Raw genomic sequence first — 25,370 nt, 5'->3', positions numbered from 1 at the left:
ATAGTGGCAGGATTTTCTCCAGGACCCAGTTTTGTATTCTTCCTGTGCTGCAAGTCTTGAAACATCACCTGAAACATTGCTCTTGTCATCTTACAGCTTCAACCCATCGTTCTTCATCGGTTGGATTTTATTCCGAATAGAGTCCTTCGTTGTACATTCTTTTAGCACAGAGGGTAGACAGGTCGGAATGCTGCGTATGTAAAATGTTTGCAGCTTGTCTTATACAGTAATGCTTCATTAAAAGGCTCACTGTGTGGCTTAAAGATCGTTGTACTATTGCCTTTTGGGGTAAGCCAGGGTTCCTCAACCTTGGCAACTCTCAGCTGTGCGGACTTCAACTCCCAGAATTCCCCAGCCACCAATTCTGGGAGTTGAAGTCCACACAGCTGAGAGTTGCCAAGGTTGAGGAACCCTGGGGTAAGCAACATTATGTGAAGTGCACAACACACAGAGAAGTAGTAAACGAAAATAATTAATGGCAGGAGATAAGAGAAAAAAAAGTTTAACTAAATGTAGCTTACACAAGTACCACTGACTATACCTCTCTATCCTTATAAACCATCCTTGTTTTCACTGCATACACCCATGTATACGTTGCCTTATTACTATCTCCCATCTTTCTACTTAGAGGGGGGGCCTTGCTCAGCAGTAAGAATGCACAGCCCTACCCTTCTTTGCAGAAGGTCCCTTGTCCTTTATCTAACTTCCTACTTACTCATCTTAATTACTCTTATTTCAGGTGATGGAAGTGACCTCGCCAACAGCTGGTAGTGTCCTGATTGAGGTTTCCCAGCTGCAGATCCTCCAGCTGTGTCGGGAAGTGTCTGTGAGAACTGTGTCTCTTTATGGAGAGTCAGTGGATTCTGTGTCAGCTCAGATCCCCTCAGTGTTGTTGGAAGAAGTAGACCGTTCTTCTGCATCTCAAGTAACCTGTCTCCCCTCCCGGCTTCTGGGTGGGGAAGCACGGGCTGTTGTCACACGAACCTCTCAGACACCAGGGAAAGACCTGCCTTCTGCCACTAAGAATTCAGTTGCCAAACTCACCTCCCAGCCCACCATCAGCAGTGAAAAAGCTGGGGACCACATGCATTCAGAGACATCCTCAAATGTCAGGGCTCCCTTGACACCACCCTTGCAGGCTATGTCACCAGAATTGAGAACTCTTCCAAGAGAAGAAGTGGATAATCTTCTGCCCCCTGCAGGCAGTGTGGCGAATGAAGATCTGGCTGTGCTCAGAAAGGATGTTCAGGAGGAATCTGGAGAAGACAACCAGGTAAATGTGAAGAAAGAGAGAGAGGATGACTGAGAGTAATCAGTCTTTCTAGCTGGAGGTTGGGGAATGGGGAACAATCAACGAACACCTAAATAAATGTGTTTCCGGCAACAGTATGCCACAATAGCTACTATGCTATTCATGGATAAAGCACTGGATTTTGGACTTTGAATGGGGAGACCTGAGTTTGAAGTTTTCTTCAACGTTGAAGTTGATGAAGTAACCTTGGGCCAGTCACTAGCTCAGTTCATATATTGCACTAAGCCACAATTTTATCATGATTTGTCTTAACCCAGATAGAACACAATTTACAAAGCTGAAAAACATGATTTACAAGTCAGTATCTGGATTCACAAGGCAAGGATTTCATTTTTTAGCTGTTTTTATGTCTTTTTTCTAGTTTTGTATGCCACCCAGAGTCTTTTGGAGTTGGGTGGCCAATACATTTAAATAAATAAACAAACAAATAAATAAACAAACCGAAACATAGCTTAGAGTCATATGTGAATCCAGCTCTTTTCAACTAACCTATTGTCAGCCCCACTAGACAGACCAGACTACAGGTCCACAGGAAGGCTGAAACTACTTTTATTGAGATTGGCTATAATAACAAACTCCGCAAAGGATCGTTACCTTGTTGTGGTGCTGGAGCTTGAGCACCTCAATGATGCCATGAGCTAAACCGTGAAGGGCCACCCAAGATGGGAAGGTCATGACAGAGAGGTCAGACTAAATGCGATCCCTGGGGAAGGTAATGGCAACCCACCCCAGTATTCTTGCCGTGAAAACTAAATGGATCAGTACAACCAGAGATATGTCGGTATACCATCGGAAGATGAGACCCCCAGGTCGGAAGATGGTCAAAATGCTACTGGGGAGGAACAGAGGATGAGCTCAACTAGCCCCAGTCGTGATGACGCAGCTAGCTCAAAGCCGAAAGGACGGTTAGCGGCCGACGGTGCTGGTGGTGAACGGCGAATCCGATGTTCTAAGGATCAACACACCATTGGAACCTGGAATGTAAGATCTATGAGCCAGGGCAAATTGGATGTAGTTATTGGTGAGATGTCAAGATTAAAGATAGACATTCTGGGCGTCAGTGAACTGAAATGGACTGGAATGGGCCACTTCACATCAAATGACCACCAGATCTACTACTGTGGACAAGAGGACCACAGAAGAAATGGAGTAGCCTTCATAATTAATAGTAAAGTGGCTAAAGCAGTGCTTGGATACAACCCCAAAAACGACAGAATGATCTCAATTCGAATTCAGGGCAAGCCATCTAACATCACAGTGATCCAAATATACGCCCCAACCACAAATGCTGAAGAAGCTGAAGTAGAGCAGTTCTATGAGGATCTGCAGCACCTACTGGACAACACGCCTAAAAGAGATGTTATTTTCATCACAGGAGACTGGAATGCTAAGGTGGGCAGTCAAATGATACCTCGAATTACAGGTAAGTATGGCCTGGGAGAACAAAACGAAGCAGGACATAGGCTGATAGAATTTTGCCAAGACAATTCACTCTGCATAACAAACACTCTCTTCCAACAACCTAAGAGACGGCTTTACACATGGACTTCACCAGATGGACAACACCGAAATCAGATTGATTACATCCTTTGCAGCCAAAGGTGGCGGACATCTGTACAGTCGGTAAAAACTAGGCCTGGAGCTGACTGTAGTTCAGACCATGAACTACTTCTTGCACAATTTAGGATCAGACTAAAGAGATTATGGAAGACCCACAGATCAGCTAGATATGAGCTCACTAATATCCCTCAGGAATATGCAGTGGAGGTGAAGAATAGATTTAAGGGACTGGACTTAGTAGATAGGGTCCCGGAAGAACTCTGGACAGAAGTTGGCAGCATTGTTCAGGAGGCGGCAACAAAATACATCCCAAAGAAAGAGAAAACCAAGAAGGCAAAATGGCTGTCTGCTGAGACACTAGAAGTAGCCCAAGAAAGAAGGAAAGCAAAAGGCAACAGCGATAGGGGGAGATATGCCCAATTAAATGCAAAATTCCAGAGGTTAGCCAGAAGAGATAAGGAATTATTTTTAAACAAGCAATGCGCGGAAGTGGAAGAAGACAATAGAATAGGAAGGACAAGAGACCTCTTCCAGAAAATTAGAAACATTGGAGGTAAATTCCAGGCAAAAATGGGTATGATCAAAAACAAAGATGGCAAGGACCTAACAGAAGAAGAAGAGATCAAGAAAAGGTGGCAAGAATATACAGAAGACCTGTATAGGAAGGATAACAATATCGGGGATAGCTTTGACGGTGTGGTCAGTGAGCTAGAGCCAGACATCCTGAAGAGTGAGGTTGAGTGGGCCTTAAGAAGCATTGCTAATAACAAGGCAGCAGGATCCGACGGCATCCCAGCTGAACTGTTCAAAATCTTGCAAGATGATGCTGTCAAGGTAATGCATGCTATATGCCAGCAAATTTGGAAAACACAAGAATGGCCATCAGATTGGAAAAAATCAACTTATATCCCCATACCAAAAAAGGGAAACACTAAAGAATGTTCAAACTATCGAACAGTGGCACTCATTTCACATGCCAGTAAGGTAATGCTCAAGATCCTGCAAGGTAGACTTCAGCAGTTCATGGAGCGAGAATTGCCAGATGTACAGGCTGGGTTTAGAAAAGGCAGAGGAACTAGAGACCAAATTGCCAATATCCGCTGGATAATGGAAAAAGCCAGGGAGTTTCAGAAAAACATCTATTTCTGTTTTATTGACTATTCTAAAGCCTTTGACTGTGTGGACCATAACAAATTGTGGCAAGTTCTTAGTGGTATGGGGATACCAAGTCATCTTGTATGCCTCCTGAAGAATCTGTATAACAACCAAGTAGCAACAGTAAGAACAGACCACGGAACAACGGACTGGTTTAAGATTGGGAAAGGAGTACGGCAGGGCTGTATACTCTCACCCTACCTATTCAACTTGTACGCAGAACACATCATGCGACAAGCTGGCCTTGAGGAATCCAAGGCTGGAGTTAAAATCGCTGGAAGAAACATTAACAATCTCAGATATGCAGATGATACCACTTTGATGGCTGAAAGTGAAGAGGAACTGAGGAGCCTTATGATGAAGGTGAAAGAAGAAAGTGCAAAAGCTGGCTTGCAGCTAAACCTCAAAAAAACCAAGATTATGGCAACCAGCTTGATTGATAACTGGCAAATAGAGGGAGAAAATGTAGAAGCAGTGAAAGACTTTGTATTCCTAGGTGCAAAGATTACTGCAGATGCTGACTGCAGTCAGGAAATCAGAAGACGCTTAATCCTTGGGAGAAGAGCAATGACAAATCTCGATAAAATAGTTAAGAGCAGAGACATCACACTGACAACAAAGGCCCGCATAGTTAAAGCAATGGTGTTCCCTGTAGTAACATATGGCTGCGAGAGCTGGACCATAAGGAAGGCTGAGCGAAGGAAGATCGATGCTTTTGAACTGTGGTGTTGGAGGAAAATTCTGAGAGTGCCTTGGACTGCAAGAAGATCAAACCAGTCCATCCTCCAGGAAATAAAGCCAGACTCCTCACTTGAGGGAATGATATTAAAGGCAAAACTGAAATACTTTGGCCACATAATGAGAAGACAGGACACCCTGGAGAAGATGCTGATGCTAGGGAGAGTGGAAGGCAAAAGGAAGAGGGGCCGACCAAGGGCAAGATGGATGGATGATATTCTAGAGGTGACGGACTCGTCCCTGGGGGAGCTGGGGATGTTGACGACCGACAGGAAGCTCTGGCGTGGGCTGGTCCATGAAGTCACGAAGAGTCGGAAGCGACTAAACGAGTAAACAACAACAAAAATAATAACAAAATCTTGTAAATCTGATGGTGCTGTACCTCCTCCATTTCTTATACTCCAGTGAATCAGGTAGGTGTCTATCTGAGCTACTTCTAAATATTCCCTCATTTCTCATGATTTAAAAGATGTTTCAGCCCCTTTTGCCTAGGTAGCAGTCCTTGCATATCTTGTACTGAGCAGAGCGGTAAAGCTATATATATCCTGTTCCACGAACACCTGTTCAAATCACAATCCATAATGTATATCCTGAAGCAACAGCAAGTGGCTTAGCTTCTTCAGCAAAACCACAGTTAAACAAAAGTCTATTAGTGTGAAGCACGATCTTAGGGTTTTTTTTATTTATGGACAACTGGGTTTCCTTTTTCCTTCACACTGGCTTTTTCCTCTAATAACCAACCAGTGGTGCAGTATGAACCCCCACCAACCACTAGATGAGATATGTTCTCTCTTTAATTCTGCAGGTCTCTCTCTCATTCCCCCTACCTAATTAGAAAAAAAACCTAAATACACAACTGCTAATTTCACTTTTTATATATAATGTCTCTCTTCCTTTCTGCTGCAACAATTTACTCCCAGGAGCTCCTGCTCAAAGTTACAGAACAAGAGCCAGACATCCCAGACAACAGTACTAGTAGCCTGGAGACCTGTGAAATCTGCTCTGCAGAACAGGAGTCAAATGCACCATCAGAAAGAGAGCTAGATAACAGTCAAAGCTCCCTGGAACCAAAGATACCACCCATGGACAGACCTTCCTTGCAAGAAGAAGATGGCACCAGGGAGGTGGGCCAACATGAAGGACAAACCCCAGAACCTGTAGCTGGGTCTTCAGGGAGGATGAAGCTGCTGAAAGAAGTCTCCAGAGATGATTCCTCTCAGCTGGTGCCCAGGATCAGAAGAGAGGTCTGTATTCATTGATCAGAGGCCTACTTTGTTTAGAAAACCGAGTGATTTCATAACTTCATACAAACTGCAGTGCCCTCTAGTTTTCATGATTGGGAGTGAACGTGCAGACGTAGTTATTGTTTATATTAACAGTTTGTAACATTTCCTGTCTGATGCCTGCTAAAAACCAAATCAGCCAAGAGCTACCTTTTTCTGATCTTTGCAAGCCTTCTGGGAAACCTTTTGGCTAAAGGATAAAATAAAATTGCTTCAAATAATACATGCCAAAACATCCAAGGGTGCCCACAGGCTACGATGAAAAAAGTCAAGGTGTGATCAAAGCTGTATTGCACCATCATGGCTGCCATCTTGGGTTTTTTTTTACTATACCCTGCAGATACCTCTGAAAACATCCAAATCAGTTTTAAAATTAATGTCACCCAATGGGTAAGTACAGTTTCATATCTGAAGGTATACATTCAGATGAGAGTGGTGATTTGGGAATGGGCTCAGTTATTCATCCCAGTTCTGAAATTACAGCATTCAATTTTTGACTAATAAGTCTATCCTCTTACATTTCTTTAGCAAGGAGAGAAAAGGTCAGATCCAGGAAATCGTCCACTGAATCTTCTAACTGACCACAGTCGTGGTTCTGACCTTTCTGATATTACGGAAGAAGAGGAGGAAGAGGAGGACAAGGAGGAGGAAGAAGAAGAGAAACCAACTTCTGGTAGGCCAGGGGAGTTGAAATGGAATCCAAGTGAATATTGCAGCAGAGAAAATGGAGACAAGGTATTCTTATTTTACTGTTTTTATGAAGCACTTAAGGAGGAGTTGCAGATTTGCTCGACCCCTTCAAACCACTTCACAAGATTATTTGCTTATTCCTGATATGCCCAAAACCCAGAGCACCTCCAAAAATTGCTGCTGATTGATAATATTTAATATATAGAGGGGATGAAATGAGGAAATACACAGGAGCAGTTGTATTAACTGCATTTCATTAACTGAATTTGAAATAACTTATGCTTTAAAATTAAATTAAATCAGGTACAGTAACATTTTGTTTTTGTCCTGACCCCATAGCCCTCTGCCTGAAAAGAGTTATGTATTCTTCTCTATGTTTGTATGGACTTTTTCTTTCATTGTATCAGTCAAGGCAACATTCATAGAGTTTCCCCAAAACATTCATGGAGTTCCCCAAAATCTCCTTCCTTAGCTTTGGACTGTATTCCAGCCTTCCTCAACCTGATGCCTTCTAGATATGTTTGGATTGCAGCTGCCAGACTTCCAAGCCATCATGGCCTCAGCACATCTGGAGGACATTAAGTTGTGGAAGGCTGAGTCAAGTCTTCACACTGGCTACAATCAGATGCCTTTAGAAAACCCACAAGTAGGGCAAAAATATTATAAGCTATATTGCCTATACTCAGAGATAGGCAGTTCTGTTTAGCTTTCACAGCTAATTTCTACTGGTAATACAACCCTTGCTTTAATCCCCTTTTAAATCTGCCAGATATCATGTCCAGTACCATAGCTGATGGAGATGAATTCCACAAAGTAATCTAATAATGGCCTGGTTTAACTGGGTTAATGGAGGACAGTGTGTTATAGGAACACCAGAAAGGGGTTACTTGACCCAGACAGCTAACTCTAAGGAGAGTAAATTTAGGCCAAAACAGGCTGTTATGCCAGGGTTAAATTAACTCCCCCTACTGAACTACTCCTCAACCTAGCAAAGAGTAGGACTACCAGATCTGGACTTCTACCATCCAGATAGCCATCAGATGGCAGCGAAGAGATACAGAAACTCTAACTTTTTCCTGCTATCTAGTGGTCATCAGGACTTTTGCAGCTCAGATCTGGTAGCTCTAGCCAAGAGCTACCATCCTCATTTTGCATATGTACTTCTCTAAGAAATTGGAGAGAAGGAGCAGCTAGGAAAGTGCCAGGGAGGCTGGCAGCACAGAACATACCTCCTAAGCACTGACTGGCTCCAGCAACTGTCATCCGTATTTCTGTCTGCCTGTAAATAGAGGAGGCGTCTGTGATGTGTCTTGGCAATACTCACCTTGGACAAGAGTTCCTAGGATATTGGGCCCTTCCTGGAGAAAGTAGCTGGGGACATGTATTCCCACAGTGTAGGTATAGTGATTATGTGCTGCCAGAATCACAGGTCAGAAGGTTTAGACTAGGTTAATAACTAACTGGGTTAAAGTGTGTAGAGAGACCAGAGCCATTTTGTTCTGAGGAGGTCTTCCTGGGAAAATTTCAGTGTTCTGAGTTCCAATTCACTCTCTTTCTTTCATTCATAATGTGATGAAGGGTTATCAGATTCTTGCCATGTTAATGGTCTTGTTTTCTAACATGGGGAGGAAACCCAGTTTCTATAACCTTTCCATGTGGGAATTATGCTTTGGCTGGGGATTGCTTTTACTATGCTTTTCTGTCAGATCTACAACTTTTTAAAAGAAGTTATACATGACATTCCAAATATAGCTACTCTGACGATTTATAGATGGCATTTTATTTCATGCCAGTTTTACAGGAGCATCTTTTGTAACAAAGACACATCTCAGAAGACACTGTGGGCTTTGGTTTCTGCCCTTGTGGTGCTCTAAGGAAGCACCACAGTTTACTCATAAAAGAGTAGGTGTTGCCATAGTACCACCATGGATCTTTTATCTGAAATTGCTTTTTCCCAGCTCTAGACATTTCTGGATTTGTTGTGGCCTCCTGATCCATAATAATGGGAGGGGGGCAAATCATACAAATTCCCTGTCACCCACCACAGAGAGGTTCATAAGAAGCACTGGTCTATCCTCAAGGTGATTTAAGAAGAGGTTCTTTCACTGGGAAAGGAATTTGAACAGAAGATCCAGGTGTGGACTGAACACAAAATCCAGAGGGCACAAACATACATGCTTCTATACAAAGTCTTCAGATATTTCCTGGTGGTGCTTATCTTAGGAAATAGACATCTTATCTTCCATCTATGCACCTTGTAGCAGCCTTGGTACCATTCCTATAGTCCAGCCCAAAGGACTCTGTGATCTTCACTGCTATCCTCAAATGACTGCCATTTAGGCAGAAACTTCTGTAGTAGATTACCTTGATTATTTAAGAAAACATTGAGCGAGGATCTACCAGGGTCACTTCTTTTCAGAAATGTGTATGGAATTCAACTGATTCCATCAATTACTGCAGATTGGAGAAATCCCAAAGCTAGAATCTAGTATTTATGTCATGACAGAGATTGAGAAATAGGCAGATATATTCCAGGCCTCTGTGTTCTGAGCCTGAAATTTCTGTGATGACTGGGGCTATAGTTTCTGTCCAATGGAAGGTTCCTGGTGCTGCCAGTCAAAAGATATTCTGTATGTATTCTGCCTTTTTCTTCCTAATTGATTTATTTTCTGGCAAGTAAAAAGATGGGAGGAAATAGTAGGAAAATGGAGGAAGGTAACAAATGACAGATATATGAAAACACCCTGCCTCAATATTCTTCCCCAACTCTGTGCCTTGTCTTTCCATCAAACAAGCCACCAATCTGGTGTAGTGATTAAATGCTGAATTAGGACTAGAGACCAAGTTTAACCTCACCTGTGGAAACTCACTGGGTAACTTTGAGCCAATCTCTCTCTTTCTCTTTCTGCCCAGCCTTCCTTATGGGGTTTTTCTTACAGAGATAAGAAGGGGGTCCACCACGTAAAGTGCCTGGAACTCTCAGAGGAAAGGCAGGATATAAGTTAAATAGATAAATATCTATATATCTATATCTATATAATGCTCTGTGCAGAACAAAGAGTTTGATATCCAGAGGGCGGGGTGTCATCAGCTGTTCAAAGCTCAGGTATAGCATGTCTTGTTGTGCCTGACTTCCCAACTTGGTGCCATCTAAATTTTCTGGAATTGCTAACATTCCCAGAAAGGGCAGGCTGGCTAGGAATTATTGACATTATAGCCCCATCAGTCTGGAGAGTGCTAGATTAACTGAGCTATATGATGCAGTTCATCTCTCCCTATGAGAACTGTGGGTAGCCAGGAACACAGGAAAACTGGGAAAAGAGCTGTAGCAAAATGGATAGCAGTGATGGTGGGGATATAGTCTGGCAGGGCATGAAAAGAAGGCAGAGTTGATCAAAGTGAGGAACACAGGTTTTAGAAGACACTGTGGCTGAGATGAGGAGCTGATTAAGCCCCTTTCTGCTAACAGTCTACCTGGGTGAGTGGAAATAAAATGGGAAGGATCCATAGCATAGATAGTACATGCTATGGAGATACAGGATCTCAAAGGATCTTAGGTAGCATACTCCTTCCCCAACCCCATCCCAGACATTTATGGATTTTATTTTTGAGCAGCCTCAGGTTTCCAATCATAATATAATTGTTTTAGCCTTCTCTTTGCAGCTGCAAGGAGACACCACCAGGGACCTCTCAATGCTCTTGGTGATAGCTCCAGACACTTTTAACTTTCCAGTCCTATGTCGTATGGATTTCATTTTTCAGAATCAGTTGCAAGCCACATTTGGTCTAGTCAGTTTTTCACTAAGGGAAATATTTAAAAAGGAAGAATTTCTTGAATGTGTAAATGAAAATGACACATGTAAATGAAAATGACCTATTTTTGTACTTTTGATGATGGTGGAAAACCCTGACTGGATGGACTTGCTCTATGTCACAGAGAGAGCAGGTAGAACACTGGCTGTCATTGTCTTGACTGCTCTTGTCTGAAGATACTCTGGTTGGGTTTCATGATCCTTGAGAGGAGGTTGCCTAGGCAAATGCCATTATGGAAAAAAACCACAAAAAGCCAAGCAACAAGAATATACGCTGGAGCCTTTTCCACATGTGCTAACTTCATCAGAACATTAAAACATTTTCTCCTACAACCAGTTGCCCTCTAGACGCTTTGGATTGTATTTCCCATAATTCCCAAGCAACACAGCCATAGCTATTATCCAATACATGTGAAAGTTATGTAGATGGGGAGAACTATCCCACATCCTTCTGTGGCAGGAAGAATGGTATGTAAATGATGGTAATGATGATAATCATAATATCTTTCAACTAGGTTGGAATAGCCATGTGATGTATACCGTAATACACGAAGAGATGCTCCAGAGCCAGCTTAGAGCTGGAGCGCCAACCATTTATTTGCTTGTCTCCATTTCCCACACTTTTTTCTATGTAGAGGAATGCCTTCTTTAGCTTTGCAACATAGGTCTTGGCAATGGATTCTAGCAGGATTCAAACATTAAAAGAACCCTACTGGAGCCAGATGAAAGTAGGTTCGTCAAAACTAGAATCCTGTTTTCAGTAGGGAAGCCCACAATCATGAAAAAACCTGCATCTCAGCAATCAGTCGGAAGGGTTGTTCTGCCTCTGAATACGGACTTTCCATTTAGTTACCTTCATTCATAGCCACTGATTGATTTTTCACCATATCTGTGAATTTGTCTAGTCCTCATTTAATGCCATCCACAGGAGTGATGGTAAGTGTTGTTTACCCACCTTTTAATACCTAATTCCTCTTTCTCTCTTTGCTTCTTCCCTGGTGGTCTGGTTTCTGGGTCTGGAACACAGTTGGATCTTGGTGATACTGACAGTGATGAAGAGATCTTGGAACGGATTCTGGAAATGCCATTGCAAAAAAATTGCAGCAAGGCTCTGTTTAGTATCCCTGAAGTGACTGAAGAGGAGGAGGAGGAGGACCAGGAAGAAGAAGAAGGCTGGGACCCTGTCCTAAACCGACCTATTTCCAGCCCTCTGGAAAAGAAGGCTGTGGAAAGCTTCCAGGGTAGGCTTCCTAACCATACCAGAAGAATACAAGGTCCTCTGTGTGCTCGGTCTAAAAGGAACCACAATCTATCAGAGCTGATCTTACCTGAAAAGAGCCTTCTACAGAAGTTCAGGGGGGAGTGTATGAATGAAATATCCACTTGCTCTGGAAGATGGGATGGTGAAGAAATGACCTATCAGTGGAATGATCTTAAGAAACCATCAAGATCTCCTCTTTTGGAATGGAGAAGATCTGGTCATTGCAAAGAGAAGACCCGTGTCCAACCCCAGGGACATAGGAAGAGAAAAGTAGATATCCGAGAGTGCAGTGATTCTATGCGGAGCAATTCCTACTACACTGGAGGTGGTCTTTACAGAGCACAAAGCCTCACAGAGAATTTGGATGTGATCACCAGCCTTGGGATGGAGGATGACTTGAAGCTGTGCAACTGGGCAAGGCAAAGGCCCGATCAAGTTTCTTCAAGCAGAATGATGCCCCAAGAGAGAAGGGAGAAAGCTGTCCAAGGCCTCCCCCACTGCCTCAGTCCAGAGAGTTTGGAGATTGACATTGAGTATGATTCAAATGAGGAAGAGGATTTAACCATCACTTCCACCCCAGTAAGCCTGTTGAGTTCAGATGGGAGGGCTGATGGATCTCCAACGGATTGCGAGGAGGAATGGAGTGACTGCTCCAGCCGGTCAGGGTCAGTCCAATCCAATGGGCAAAGAGAACTGAAGCGATCCACCAGTTGGGAAGGAGAGAGCACCGATTGGAGCACATCCCCCAGCCATTCACCTGGGCATTGTGGCTGGAGGAAGAGGGCCAATGGTGGCTCAGAAGAATGGAACAGGACTCAGGAGAGAAGTCCCTCTGTCTTGGGAGCCAGGCCAGAGCAGACTTGGAAGGAGGGCCCACTTGTGCAAACATGGGTCTGTGAGACGCTTCCTTCACCAGCTGGCATTGTTACAGCAGCTTGCCACAATTCTGACTGTGCTTTTGACCCTTTGCTCCCATGCTTGCTTGCATTCTGCTTATTGTGTTGAGTGCTTTACAAAATAGAGGCTTCCGTTTTTAATTTGAAACTTACAGCATATTTGTGATATTCCTTGTTGGCTTTTCTCATATTTTGCTTTGGGATTGGCTACCAATCAGACATCACTGGCTGAAAATTTCCAATGCAGTATTCCTCTTCCCCACTTTTAGGGAAAGTCTGCAAACTTAAATATCCTCTATGGTAAATCCAAATCTCATATTCTTTTTGATTTGGAAAACCTTCCAGAAAGAGGCTGCCATCTGATCAGTTTGGTCTATGAATAATTCATATCAGTATAAACTTAGTTGGTAAGATCTAGTGGTCTACAAGGTATAAAAAACTCAAAGGAAATGAGAATTTCTCAGTTTCATGGCAAATACCAGATCTCACAATGAGTGGGGAATGTTTAATTATGGCATCAAGATGGTAGATTCAGTTTAACTCAGCCTTTCTCAACTTTTTGACCCTGGAGGAACCCTTGAAATATTTTTCAGGCCTTGGGGAACCCCTGCACAATCAGGCTCAAATATAGGTCAGAAGTTACAAAATGATTATATTTGGTTCATGTGTAGGCCTTTATATATGCATTAACAGTGTTCTTAAACTGAAAATAAAGAATGAAAGTTACTTCTTTAATGTGAAGTTGCCCCCGAATTTGAAATAATTTTTTAAATAAATTGTGATGTTCCAGGGAACCCCTAGTGACCTTGAGAAACCCTGGTTTAACTGCAAAACTGAGTCTATGTCAGAGAGATACAAAAAATCAAGCTTCAGATGACTGATTTGATATAGTAGTAGTGCAATTTATTTTGGCTGCTCATGTGAATACGTTGACACATCTCATAAAAGATCATGGTGCAGTTTTGTCATCTTTGGCTTGTGGAGAGAATGCTGGTGCCAAGAAAACACTTACAGCCACTTTGAAGAGAAAACATGCATGTTACTAGCATAGGCATTACCAATTCATACAGGCGTAACAGTATGTTATGCCTCTTCAGACACGGATTGCCTCTAAAGCTCTGAAATGGATGGTTGGCACACTGTCCAATCCAACTCTGCGTTGATGCCAGCCTTCCCCAACTGGGCATCTTTCAGATGTGTGGACTCCAACTCCAAAATTCTCCAAATTGCCATGGCCATTGCTGAGAATTCTGGGATTTGGAGAATACCAAGATTGGGGAAGGCTACTTTATGCCATATATTAGAAAACAGACAAGACTAGAGCTGATCCTGAATTGTACACAGAGGGTGTTGGAGTTGCATTGTCAATCAAACTACATTATGTAGCAATTTTGGCTTGCCCTCAACGGATTTTCTGTGGTAAGAAAAAAGATGAGAGAAGCAGCAAGAAATCAGAAGAAATCAGATACAGTACAGCTGGAATATATATCTGGATTTCTTATAACATTCTGTGAATAAAGCAAGGTGATGGTGCAACAAAAGCCTCATTGGGAAGCACTCAACATAGGCAAATTTCAAAACTCTTATTCAGGCCAAACATCTGCAGGAAGTTTGAATTTGATGGTTTTGAGAAAATGATTGAACATCCTTTGGGAAGTGTGGGTAGCGTATAACTTGTGGCTGAATTTCATCTAAAAGGAGGCAAAGCAACTATAGCTATTTTGAAGAGGGTTTTAATGAAGTTTCTGAGTTGGCCTGGGCTGAGTGTGGCTCATCTATGGCTACCTGTGCCACGGTTTCACCATATGGGATTTGACTTGCTTTTGGTCAGTGTTTCCTGAACACACTTCCAGAAGAGGAATGCTGCATTCTAGCTCTTTGCATTTTGTGTTTTTGCTGCAGGTGGTAGCCAAAATATCAGTGGATAAACACACAAGGATAGTCTTGGGACTGATTCTGCCAAGGTTTCTTTTTCAGGTGGCAGGTAGTCCTGAGTTGCTGGAGTCAACTTCTTATCAGTCCCCTGTCCAAAGAGGCAGAAGATCTCCAAGAAAAAGTCAAAAAGGGGCAGCACCTCTCAGTGAAAATATCGGTGAGTTAGTTGCAGTTTCCATTGAAAAAGTATGGGTCCAACCTTCCTTAGAAGATCATGTACATGGAGGAGAAGGCGAAGGAATCAGTCAGAATTGAGGATCAACCCCATCCTTCCAAATTCACAGGCATAGCACCAGGGCCAGGAATTCTGTCCTGACAGACAGGCTCAGACTAATGGTAGATTGCTTTTGTGTCCTGGTTAGGAACTTGGAGGAGCCCCTCCCCTGAATTGGCAGATGACGGGACTTCGGCACGGCTGTTTGTGGCTCTTTTTGACTATGACCCTGTTTCAATGTCCCCTAATCGGGATGCTGCTGAAGAGGAGCTCCCATTTCAAGAGGGCCAGATTCTGAAGGTATGAGCAACACCAAGGAAAGACATATTGGCAGGGCTCAAGCATATTGTCACATGGTAGGTGAATCTAGACTCTCTGATTTATAAATAAAGTTTATGGCTTGGCAGGATGCATAACTGTGGCCAATGATTCAGTTCCAAAGTCCACTGCTCAGAAATACCTTTTTTAGAACAACCACAAATATGTGGAGAAGCTTTGCAGTTCTCTAGGATTATTCATCAAGCTTGAAGGCACAGAATACTAGAGAATAATCCCAAAAGTGAGCTTCAATTTATTAATTTTTTGTATTATCTACCACTACACGCACACACAAGCACAGATACCTACTGATTCTACCTTTCCCACCCCCAGAAATCTTGAGGTGTACATGGTTTCCTATCACTTCCCATATCACAGGCCACTTAACCCTATTGTGGCTTTATCCTCAAAACAGATGAGCCTGGAATAATTGTCCTCTTAAAGTATTCAGCAGATGTCATCACAGGAGGAAATGAAGATGGTTGCTAGACCTTCCTGGGCTGAATCAGAAGGTTTGAAAAGAGGCTGTCACTTCATATTCCCAATGCAGTTACTGTGCTGTGTGGAACTGTGTAAGGTTCCTGATTATGGCTCATTGTGAATTCATTTAGCCAAGCACAGATACAGCCTGCCTTAAAATTTCCCCTGCCCATGCTGGGGGATGAGGGAGGGGAGGTGGAGCTGATACACACATCTTGTTTCATCTCCATGATTGTATTTTCCAAATAGGTTAGTATGACTTTCCCAAGGTCACCTCATGAAACATGGCTGAGTAGAAATTTGAACCCAGATGGCCCTTTTCTAAGCCTTAGGTAAAGGTTTCCCTTGACGTAAAGTCCAGTCGTGTCTGACTCTAGGGGGCGGTGCTCATCTCCGTTTCTAAGCCTTGGAGCCGGCGTTGTCCATAGGACACTTCCGGGTCATGTGGCCAGCATGACGACTCGGAACGCTGTTACCTTCCCGCCGAAGCGGTACCTATTGATCTACTCACATTTGCATGTTTTCGAACTGCTAGGTAAGCAGGAGCTGGGATTAACAACGGGAGCTCACCCCGCCGCGCGGTTTCGAACCGCCGACCTTCCGATCGACAGCTCAGCGGTTTAATCCGCAGCACCACCGCGTCCCTTTTTCTAAGCCTTAGTCCAGTGCTAATCACTGCCTCATACTGGCTCTGCAAAATTCCCAATATATATAAAATTCTCACATATCCTCTTCAGCTTATAATTATCTTTGAATTCATCTTTTCTCCTGGCTGCCACATTGAGCTCCCTACCATGATCCTAAGCTCTCTTTTCTTGGGGTTGATGGAGGTTTGGAATTGGAATGGACTATTCTGTGCATTTGTATATCCCGCTATTCCGAACCTCTTGGGGATAAATTTGGCAATGGGATGAAAGAATTAAGTGGGCATTTATATAATTAAAAAGCAAATATTCTTTCTGCACTGTTGCAATTGATTGTCTGCCTCCGCCTTTCACAGGTCTATGGCCACAAAGATGCAGATGGTTTCTACAAAGGGGAATGTGCAGGAAGAACAGGGTTCATACCGTGCAACATGGTGTCTGAGGTCCAGGTGGACAGTGGCAGTGCAAGAAAACAGCTGTTAGAAGAAGGCCACATTCCTACTGACATGCTTATGGAAAGTCTAGGTACTCTGCTCAATTTATTTACCTTCTTGAACTTTGCCAGGCCAGGGTTGGGAACCTTTCTGAACGGGAAGTCATGCTGGTTGCTGTGCAAGTTTCAGTAGAATAGTAGTGGATGAGCTTATGACATATACCCTCTCAGATGCACATGCATAGCTATCCACAAAATCTCTCCCTTCACCCATATCACTGTGATTGGTCAGGGAAGATAAACCTTGGGTTAGCAAGGATCTTGCTGGTTGAGATGCCAGTCTGATGATTGAACAGTTGGGCTTTGGGAAACTGGGTAGAGTTCTCGGATCTACATGAGTAGTAGAGTAGATTACTCTACAAGAGTAGTCAAGGGTTGCATATAATTCATGGATTACAGGTGCCCACTTACATGCTGAAGTACGTATAGTTCATTCACTTGAGTCCTGTTGTTTTTCTGTCTCAAAGGTGCAATGCCCACATAATGAATTAAATACTGTATACATGTTCCGAACAGTAAAATGCCAGGACAATGTTTAGACTGTTGGAAAATTCTAAGTGCAACATAGTAGAAGCAGACAGCAAAATAACAGATTCTGCTTAGATTCTGAAATAACACTGTAGGGCTTTCCAACTAAGAACCTTCCACTGTAACTGAGACCTGCTTTGTACCGTTTGTTTCTGCCAGTTAGCTGAAAGATATAATATTCCAAAATCTGGGGAGAGGTTTCGGGCACTTAGTGATACCAGGAGCATATACATTCCTGGACACCTTGATGGCTCAATAAACAATAAACCTGTTCATTCAGGACAAACAAACCCAGCGTCACTTGCATAGTGAGATGGGCAGTATATAAATTTGATTCAATAAACAAATAATTTTTGGAGACATAGTCATGGATAGTGATGGATCTCCCAATCCATTGCGTACATCAGTGTTTCTCAACCTTGGCAACTTGAAGATGTGTGGACTTCAACTCCCAGAATTCTTTGAGAAACACTGGCCTACATCATACTAATCCAGAAATAAACCTAGGTGCTTAATAAGAACCTTGGGATTGGGTTGTAGAGAGTCTTCTTACTTTAATTTGATTCTACTGCTTGTTAATTTAATTGGGGTGTTTTGTTTTGTTTTGTTTTGTTTTGTTTTGTTTTGTTTTGTTTTGTTTTGTTTTGTTTTGTTTTGTTTTGTTTTGTTTTGTTTTGTTTTGTTTTGTTTTGTTGCAGGGAATGGTGCATTTTCTCCTCTTCCACAGCGCCCATCAAATCGTCCTTCAAAGCCTCAACGGTCTAAGAAAGGTCAGTACAGTATTTTTTTTTGTAATAAATTTTATTAAATTTCAAGAAAAGAATATGCAAAAAACAAAAAACGACAAAGAAAGAAAAAAACTAAAAAAGTGCAGAAACACAAAAGAATTTTTTTTTAATTTATAGAAAGGTGTGGCTTCTGACTTTTAACAGCAAGGATATACAAAATTTCCATAATCAAGCTCTTACTCTATATTAAACCGAAACATCACATTACTTCTATAAGTCGTTCCACTTTAACACGCAATAAAAGTCACTGAGTACAGTTATTCCTCCCCCTTATATTAAAATGGAGAAAAAAGAAAATTCATATAAACCTCTTGAACTTCGTTCTCCCCTCCGAAAGATAAAACATATTTAATTATTCCCTTCCTACCACTATTCTGTACATTTCTACACTAAGGTCAGTTCAGTATTTTATGGCAGAGGCTGTTGATATTTTGTAGCCATCCTCACATCAACAGGATTATCTTTCTTTATACAATTTTTATTAAAGATTTGCCCAGAGATAAAAGGTAAACATGAAATAATCTAAAATAGGATTAAACAAAAGAAAAAGAAAAAACAATGTGAAGTGAGAAAGTAAGAAAAGCATGACAAGAACTACAAATTGAAAAAAAGAAAAGATATATAACAAAGTGACTTCTGATCTTCTTTGCAGCGGATACCAAGCCATCCTCTCTCCTCATTAAAATTACGTCATAAATTCTCTTCTTCCTGTATTCAACCCTTTTTAATCAGCAAATCCATAAATCAATTTTTCCCGTTTTCAGCAAAAAGCCCATAAGAGGTTTCCAGTCTTTAATAAAAGTACTTGTTGTCTTAAACAGGATTATCCTTTATTTGAGGTCTGCATACCCTTGTGCTTGCCTATTTATTTTCTTTTCATAGGACTTGTGTAAGCATTTGCATTTAGCCAGATCATTCCACTACTTTCCAAAATAATGTTCTTGCTCTGGGCTTCTGCCTTGCTTAAGACACACTGGCAAACAAACACAACTGACTCATAATGCCTTTCGTCCCCCCAGCGGAGCCGCTCAAGATGGAATATCAGCTTCCTGATGTAGGTAAGTGCTGCTCCTGCTTGTCTTGATACCTCTGGGTGGCACATTGCTGCTCCCAAAGTGTAAGGCATTCTTTACACCTTATAAAGCAGGGAGGTGTCCCATCCCACTCCTCACCATTATGGGCTGTAGCGATATCCTAAGAGGGCATGAAAATGTCTCTGTGATTGTAGAATCATAGGATCATTCTTCTGTGTTTCATAGAATCATATGACTTAGGCTGTCAAGTTTCTCTTCCTGTTCAGGGCAGAAATCCAAGTTAAAGCATCTCTGACAAGTGGCTGCCTAGCCTCTGCTTGAATACATCCAATAAAGGGAACCCACTTCCTCTCTGGGTAATGGGTTCCACTGTCAACATACACTTATTGTTAGGAAGTCAGATTTTTTAAAGTATTTAATGAGAACCTCCATTCTTCTACCTTAAGTCCACTATTCCTTGTCCTGCACTCTAGAACGAAAGAGAACAAATCCTGTTCTTTTATGTGACATCTTTTCAGGTCTATGAAGAGTGCTTTTACATCCCTTGAGTCATTTGTTTCTCAAGGTTAAACATACTCAGTACCTAGAAATAGAACTTAGTTTTTAGTCCTGTGATCATCCTCACTGCCTTCTTTGAACCTGCTCTTATTTAAAATGTGACACAATAGTCAAGGTGGACTGTGACCAATGCAGAATTGATTGATTGATTGATTGATTGATTGATTGATTGATTATATGCCATCAAGTCATTGTCGGCTCTTAGCAACCACATAGATGGATTTTCTCCATGACAACCTGTCTCTAACTTGGCCCTTCAGGTCTCCCAACGGTGTGCCCATCACCAGTGTAACTGAGTCCTTCCACCTTGCTGCTGGTTGTCCAATTCTTCTCTTCCACCTTTCCCAGCATCAGAGCCTTCTCCAGAGAACTAGATCTTCACATAATGTGTCTGAAATGCAGAATTACTTCCTATGGTTTGGAAAAGTTGCTTCTGTTGAAGCAGACTAAAACTGAATCCCCCTTTTTGTAGTCATGTCACAGTCACACCACCACATATTCAGTTTCCTATCAACTTCCTATCCAATATATTTTTATAAGCACCATTACCAAACCCTAACCCTAACCCTATGCCTGTGCATTTGGTTTTTGTTTCCTACCTATGGCCCTTAGAATTTGAAGGCATACAATCCATTTTTTTATTTTACATTTTTTTATCCCGCCTTTATTATTTTTACAAATAACTGAAGGCGGGGAACCTACCTAATACTCCTTCCTCCTCCTATTTTCCCCACAACAACCACCCTGTGAGGTGAGTTGGGCTGAGAGAGAGGGACTGGCCCAAGGTCACCCAGCCAGCTTTCATGCCTCAGGTGGGACTAGAACTCACAGCTTCCTGGATTCTAGCCTGGAGCCTTAACCACTAGACCAAACTGGCTCTATACTAAATCCATACTGTCTCTGTCTCAGAATCCAGAGGAGGGAAACTAGATTTCCAGCAGGCAAAGGCAAGCCTCTGTAGACAACCCTGACCCTTCTTATATCTAGCAAATCCAGAATAAATTATGCAATGCATTTCGAAACTTGCAGCATAAATGATGTAAACTAAAACATTTCATATAAGTTTGGTCCATGTGCATAATTTATGTCTGGCAGAGCGGTGTTTTTTTTTTCTTGGTAGAAGTTTGTTACAGCTCTCTGGAAGATCATATGTTCAGGAGTGGGTCCCAATGAACAGATAAGAGTTTTGTTAAGAGAGACTCTGCTTTAAAGGAACAAGTGAGTTTTTATCTAATGCAACTTCCCCTTCTGATCTGCTCGCTGTACATTTCCTTTCTGGTTCAGAAGCACCTGGAAAGCAAAATCCAAGTTCTGAGGACCCTAGAAGAACAATGGTGGCCATCTTTGACTACAACCCCCAGGAGAATTCACCCAACTCAGACACCGAGGTGAGGGGAGGCTGCTCTATGCCTTGACCTTTGCAGCACTATTCGCATGTAGGGGTATGAACTGCTTAGCCTGGTGTATCATTTAAGGGATTGCCACGGGCCCAGTAAATCCTGGAGACTGCCTTGTTCCTTTGAGTTCCTTCTAGGAGTATGTGTAAAAATGGGTGCATTTCAAGCTCTGCACAGTCATAGTAGGTGAAAAATTAGGGAGGGATGGAAGGAGGGAGAGAGAGAGAGAGAGAGAGAAGTGAAGATTTACCTGGTTAAGTGGGTCTTTGGAGGAATTTCTGCCCCTCCAAAATTGCTAGTTTCATGTATAAACTGAAAATGAAAATAATCCCTTTCCCTCTCAATTGCTTCTGTACGGATTTTCTACTATTGTTTTTTTATATATAATTTTTTATTAAGAATTTTGATTATAATAGTAAAATCTAGTACAAACTAAACTTAAAGAAAAAAAAAATAGAGAAAGGAGTAAAAAGTGCAAGGAAAAAGAAGTGAACAAAAAAAAAAAGGAGAAAGAGAAAAGTAAGAATATACTAAATAAAGAAAAAAGTAATATATAAAGACGGGATTTCCAGCCTTCATCACAACAAGTATAAACAAATTCAGTAACTCTTCTCCCTCTCTAAAGTTGCAAACGTTTATCTCTTCATCTCATATCCCATCTCTTATCTATAAACAAAACCACTTTTCAGTGATTTTCTACTATTGTTCTCGATGTTTTCTTCCAGGCTGAGCTCAGATTTTGTGCTGGTGACACAGTGACTGTGCTCCGTTCCATGGATGACGATGGGTTCTATTATGTAAGTATCATGCCTTCCTTTTAATTCCAGCAGTTCAAACAGTGACATAGCTAGTCAATCAGAGGGCTGCGTTGCTATGGGTGGACCTGGTTCTGTCATCATTTCTACTTTAGGAGCTCATGGGATTGAATTCTACAGTAGTTATTGCCTTCCAGAAAGTATCACTGATGTCAGCCAAACAGAAGGATCTGAGGGTTTCAGTTTGGAAATGGAATATCTGCCTTTCTTCTGAAAAGATTCCTGTTCCTTTTACAAGTATATACAGGTAGTCCTCAACTTACGACCACAATTGGGACTGGAACTCCTGTCGCTAAGTGAGGCAGCTGTTAAGCGAGTTGCGCTCAATTTTATGACCTTTTTGCTGCAGTTGTTAAGCGAATCATGTGGTTGTTAAGTGAAGCCAGCTTCCCCCATTGACTTTGCTTGTCAGAAGCTAGCTGAGAAGGTCACAAATGGTGATCACATGACGCCGGGATGCTGCAACCATCATAAATACATGCCAGTTGCCAAGTGCCTGAATTTTGATCACATGACCGCAGGGACGCTGCGCCAGTTGTAAGTGCAGGGACCGGTCATAAGTCACTTTCTCCAGCGCCATTGTAACTTCGAACAGTCACTAAATGAATGGTTGTAAGTCGAGGACTACCTGTAATGGGCAGAAATCCAACAGATGAGATTTATCACCACTCCATCATCTTGCTAGGAAATATAACATCCACAAGAGCTTGAATGATAGGAAAAAAGTAGGGCAGCCTGTACGGCACTCTATGTGGTTCTGAAACATCAGGAGGTCTCCAACCTTGTGAACTGTAGAAACATTTCCCTTCTTTATCTGCAGGGGGAAGTAAATGGACAGAAGGGTCTTGTTCCATCTAATTTCCTGGAAGCTTTGCCATCAGATGGAGCACTGCCAAGTGAGCCAAGCCTGGGAAGGCAGGTGAGGGAGATGCCTTGTTGGATGTGAACCCAGATGTGAATATACTGTAGGTTTTTATCACAGAACTGGAATGCCAGCAAATGGGTGTCTATTCCTCCGTCCATATATTCCACCAGCTCAAATAGTGAGCTATCTTTGTTCATTTATCTATTCTTGCATATTCCTGGCGTCCCTCAGCGAGTGAGAAAAAGAAGAACCCAGTGATGTGTGTGAGAAAGGCAGAGGAAGAGAGAAAGGCAGAGAGCAATCACGTGAGTCCCAGATCAAATCCCTGCTGGTTAGTAAAGTATTTATAACTCTGGATATTTTGGCTTCAGGAGGAGAGCAGAAACGAGGTTTTCCTTCCCATTCTGCAGATCAAGGTGCCTGCTTCAGACAGATGCTCAAGGGTGACAAGTTAGACCCCTTGAGTCTCCCCTCAATTATTGCTACCCACCAGAGCCAGTGCTGGTGGCAGCAGTGTTTGTCTACAGCTGGCCTGAACTGGCTGGCTGGCTCTTTATACCAGGTTCAGTTTTGCTAGTGTGTCTTAGAATCCCTCTGCACCCAGCATTTGTGCTCCTCCCAGATCAGTTTTGTACCCATGTGATCACCTGCCACGGCCTCCATTCTGTGGAGCAAGGGTGGTTGTTACAAAACTAGATCTTCTGTATTACATTTTTCTGGAGTTGCTAGGCTGGCAATTTCCCACTGATAGGAATTCCAACTTCATTCCACCCTGGGCTCTCTCTGCTTCCAGTGGCAGTTAAGCAGTTAAGCAACCAAGCCACCGTGCCACCCTGTCTTTTAAATTTAGTAAAGAGATAGCTTGATAGCTCCCCCATGCAGTAATCATTCCATTTGTTTATAAATCCCTGAACAAATGGGCAGCACTTGAAGATACAATATAAAAGGGGAGGTAAGCCTGATGAGGGACGCAGTGGCGCTGCGGGTTAAACTGCTGAGCTGCTGATCGGAAGGTCGGCGGTTCGAAACCGTGCTGCGGGGTGAGCTCCCGTTGCTAGTCCCAGCTCCTGCTCACCTAGCAGTTCGAAAACATGCAAATGTGAGTAGATCAATAGGTACCGCTTCGGCGGGAAGGTAACGGCATTCCGTGTCGTCATGCTGGCCACATGACCCGGAAGTATCTATGACAACACCGGCTCTAAGGCTTAGAAACGGAGATGAGCACCGCCCCCTAGAGTCGGACACGACTGGACTTTACGTCAAGGGAAACCTTTACCTTTACCTAAGCCTGATGTCTGCTAGGGACCAGTTTCTGCATTGTCCCATTGATCAGCTCTTACAATGCTCTTGGCAGCAGGGTGGCTTAAACCATTGGTAGATTGTGGCCATAAGCAACGTTGTTAGGAATGTTTCTGACCAAGCAAACTTGCAAAGAGGCAATCAGTCCAGAGGCCTCACTCTCTGCATGCATTTTAATTATTACTAAATATTTTAGAGGAGTATAAACAAAGAGAGACAAAAGATACATAAAAAGAATAAAAAAGTAAGGTAGAAATAGTAAAATACAGAACAGTAAACAAGGGATCTAAAATGTCATGGAGAGTGTAGTTTTCCAATATATCATTAATTACTTATGAAGTATAACATACATTGTATCATTTTAAAAAACTAGGAATCACTATTAAGCTTTAAGTTAAGAATACATATTAGGAACCATCGTCAACACAGTATAAATCGCTGAAAATATAAGTATAACGAATTGAATTAATTCTGAGCATCTACTCGAATTGGAATTTTCCATGAAGTTAAAATATGAACTCTATACATAGAAAAACCTAAATTTGAATGAGGTACAAATCCATGTATTAAGTTATAGTCCAGGAATGGTGTCTAGTTAAAACTGAAGTGGATATCAGATTTATTTTTAAAGTTTGAAATTAATTTGGACATTGAAGTATCTGTTGTTGAGGTAAAGACATAATGTGAGGTGCGTGCAATATTTTGTGTCTCACTTTCCCTTTCTTTTCCTTCCACAGTGGTATCCAGTAGATCATCTGACACACCTTCCATTTTTGCTCAGCACCTGGAGCATCCACTGCCTCAGATTCTCAGGGTTGGGTGTCTCCTGGGCCTCTCAACCCTGAGACCTGCCCTTCAGGGTAAGAAGAAGAAGAACTTATTCCTGAAGGGGGGGAAAAAAACCCCACCTCAGGTCTAGCAAGAAGAATGGTGCTGAGCTCAGCTGCCGACGAATGTTGCAATAAAAAAGGAATGAACCGTGATGATCAGAAATGCAATCCATGATGGCATTTTACTTCCATGGATTGCAAGATGTGTCAAGTGGTTTGTGAAGCAAGTATGAGCTCCAGGAAGGGGGTTCTGTAGAAACATGTTGCTCAAAATCTCTTCTCCAGTGTGTGGTATTGGCTGTAATGTAGTTCAGTGGATATTCCCTATTTACCTTTCTTCCCTTTTTTGGGCAATCAAAGCTGCTTTCTTAGGCCTTTTCTCTCAGCATATCACTTCTCTCCATGCTTGGTCCAGAACTTTCTTTTATTGCCTTTCCTCAACCTGTTGCAACTGGACATTTTCTT

The 25,370-nt window shown here is 42.3% G+C and overlaps 1 protein-coding gene across 1 annotated transcript in view; it reads left to right on the top strand.

Moving 5' to 3' along the window:
* Window positions 1-25,063, top strand: part of TSPOAP1 (TSPO associated protein 1) — a 73,048-nt gene extending 47,985 nt beyond the window's left edge. The window contains exons 18-30 of the mRNA XM_063291110.1: window positions 740-1,273; window positions 5,686-6,009; window positions 6,577-6,783; window positions 11,578-12,811; window positions 14,473-14,799; window positions 15,005-15,156; window positions 16,655-16,823; window positions 18,018-18,089; window positions 20,984-21,087; window positions 21,822-21,893; window positions 22,732-22,830; window positions 23,008-23,081; window positions 24,813-25,063. Coding sequence (XP_063147180.1) covers window positions 740-1,273; window positions 5,686-6,009; window positions 6,577-6,783; window positions 11,578-12,811; window positions 14,473-14,799; window positions 15,005-15,156; window positions 16,655-16,823; window positions 18,018-18,089; window positions 20,984-21,087; window positions 21,822-21,893; window positions 22,732-22,830; window positions 23,008-23,034 — 3,321 coding nt within the window. The 3' untranslated portion in view covers window positions 23,035-23,081; window positions 24,813-25,063. The remainder of the gene's footprint in view (window positions 1-739; window positions 1,274-5,685; window positions 6,010-6,576; window positions 6,784-11,577; window positions 12,812-14,472; window positions 14,800-15,004; window positions 15,157-16,654; window positions 16,824-18,017; window positions 18,090-20,983; window positions 21,088-21,821; window positions 21,894-22,731; window positions 22,831-23,007; window positions 23,082-24,812) is intronic.
* The last annotated feature ends 307 nt before the right edge of the window (window positions 25,064-25,370 follow it).

Source organism: Candoia aspera, chromosome 1, assembly GCF_035149785.1.
Source record: "Candoia aspera isolate rCanAsp1 chromosome 1, rCanAsp1.hap2, whole genome shotgun sequence".
NCBI classification, from domain to species: Eukaryota; Metazoa; Chordata; class Lepidosauria; order Squamata; family Boidae; genus Candoia; species Candoia aspera.
Note: the sequence above shows the minus strand (reverse complement) of the source record. Positions and strands in the feature narration are given on the sequence as shown.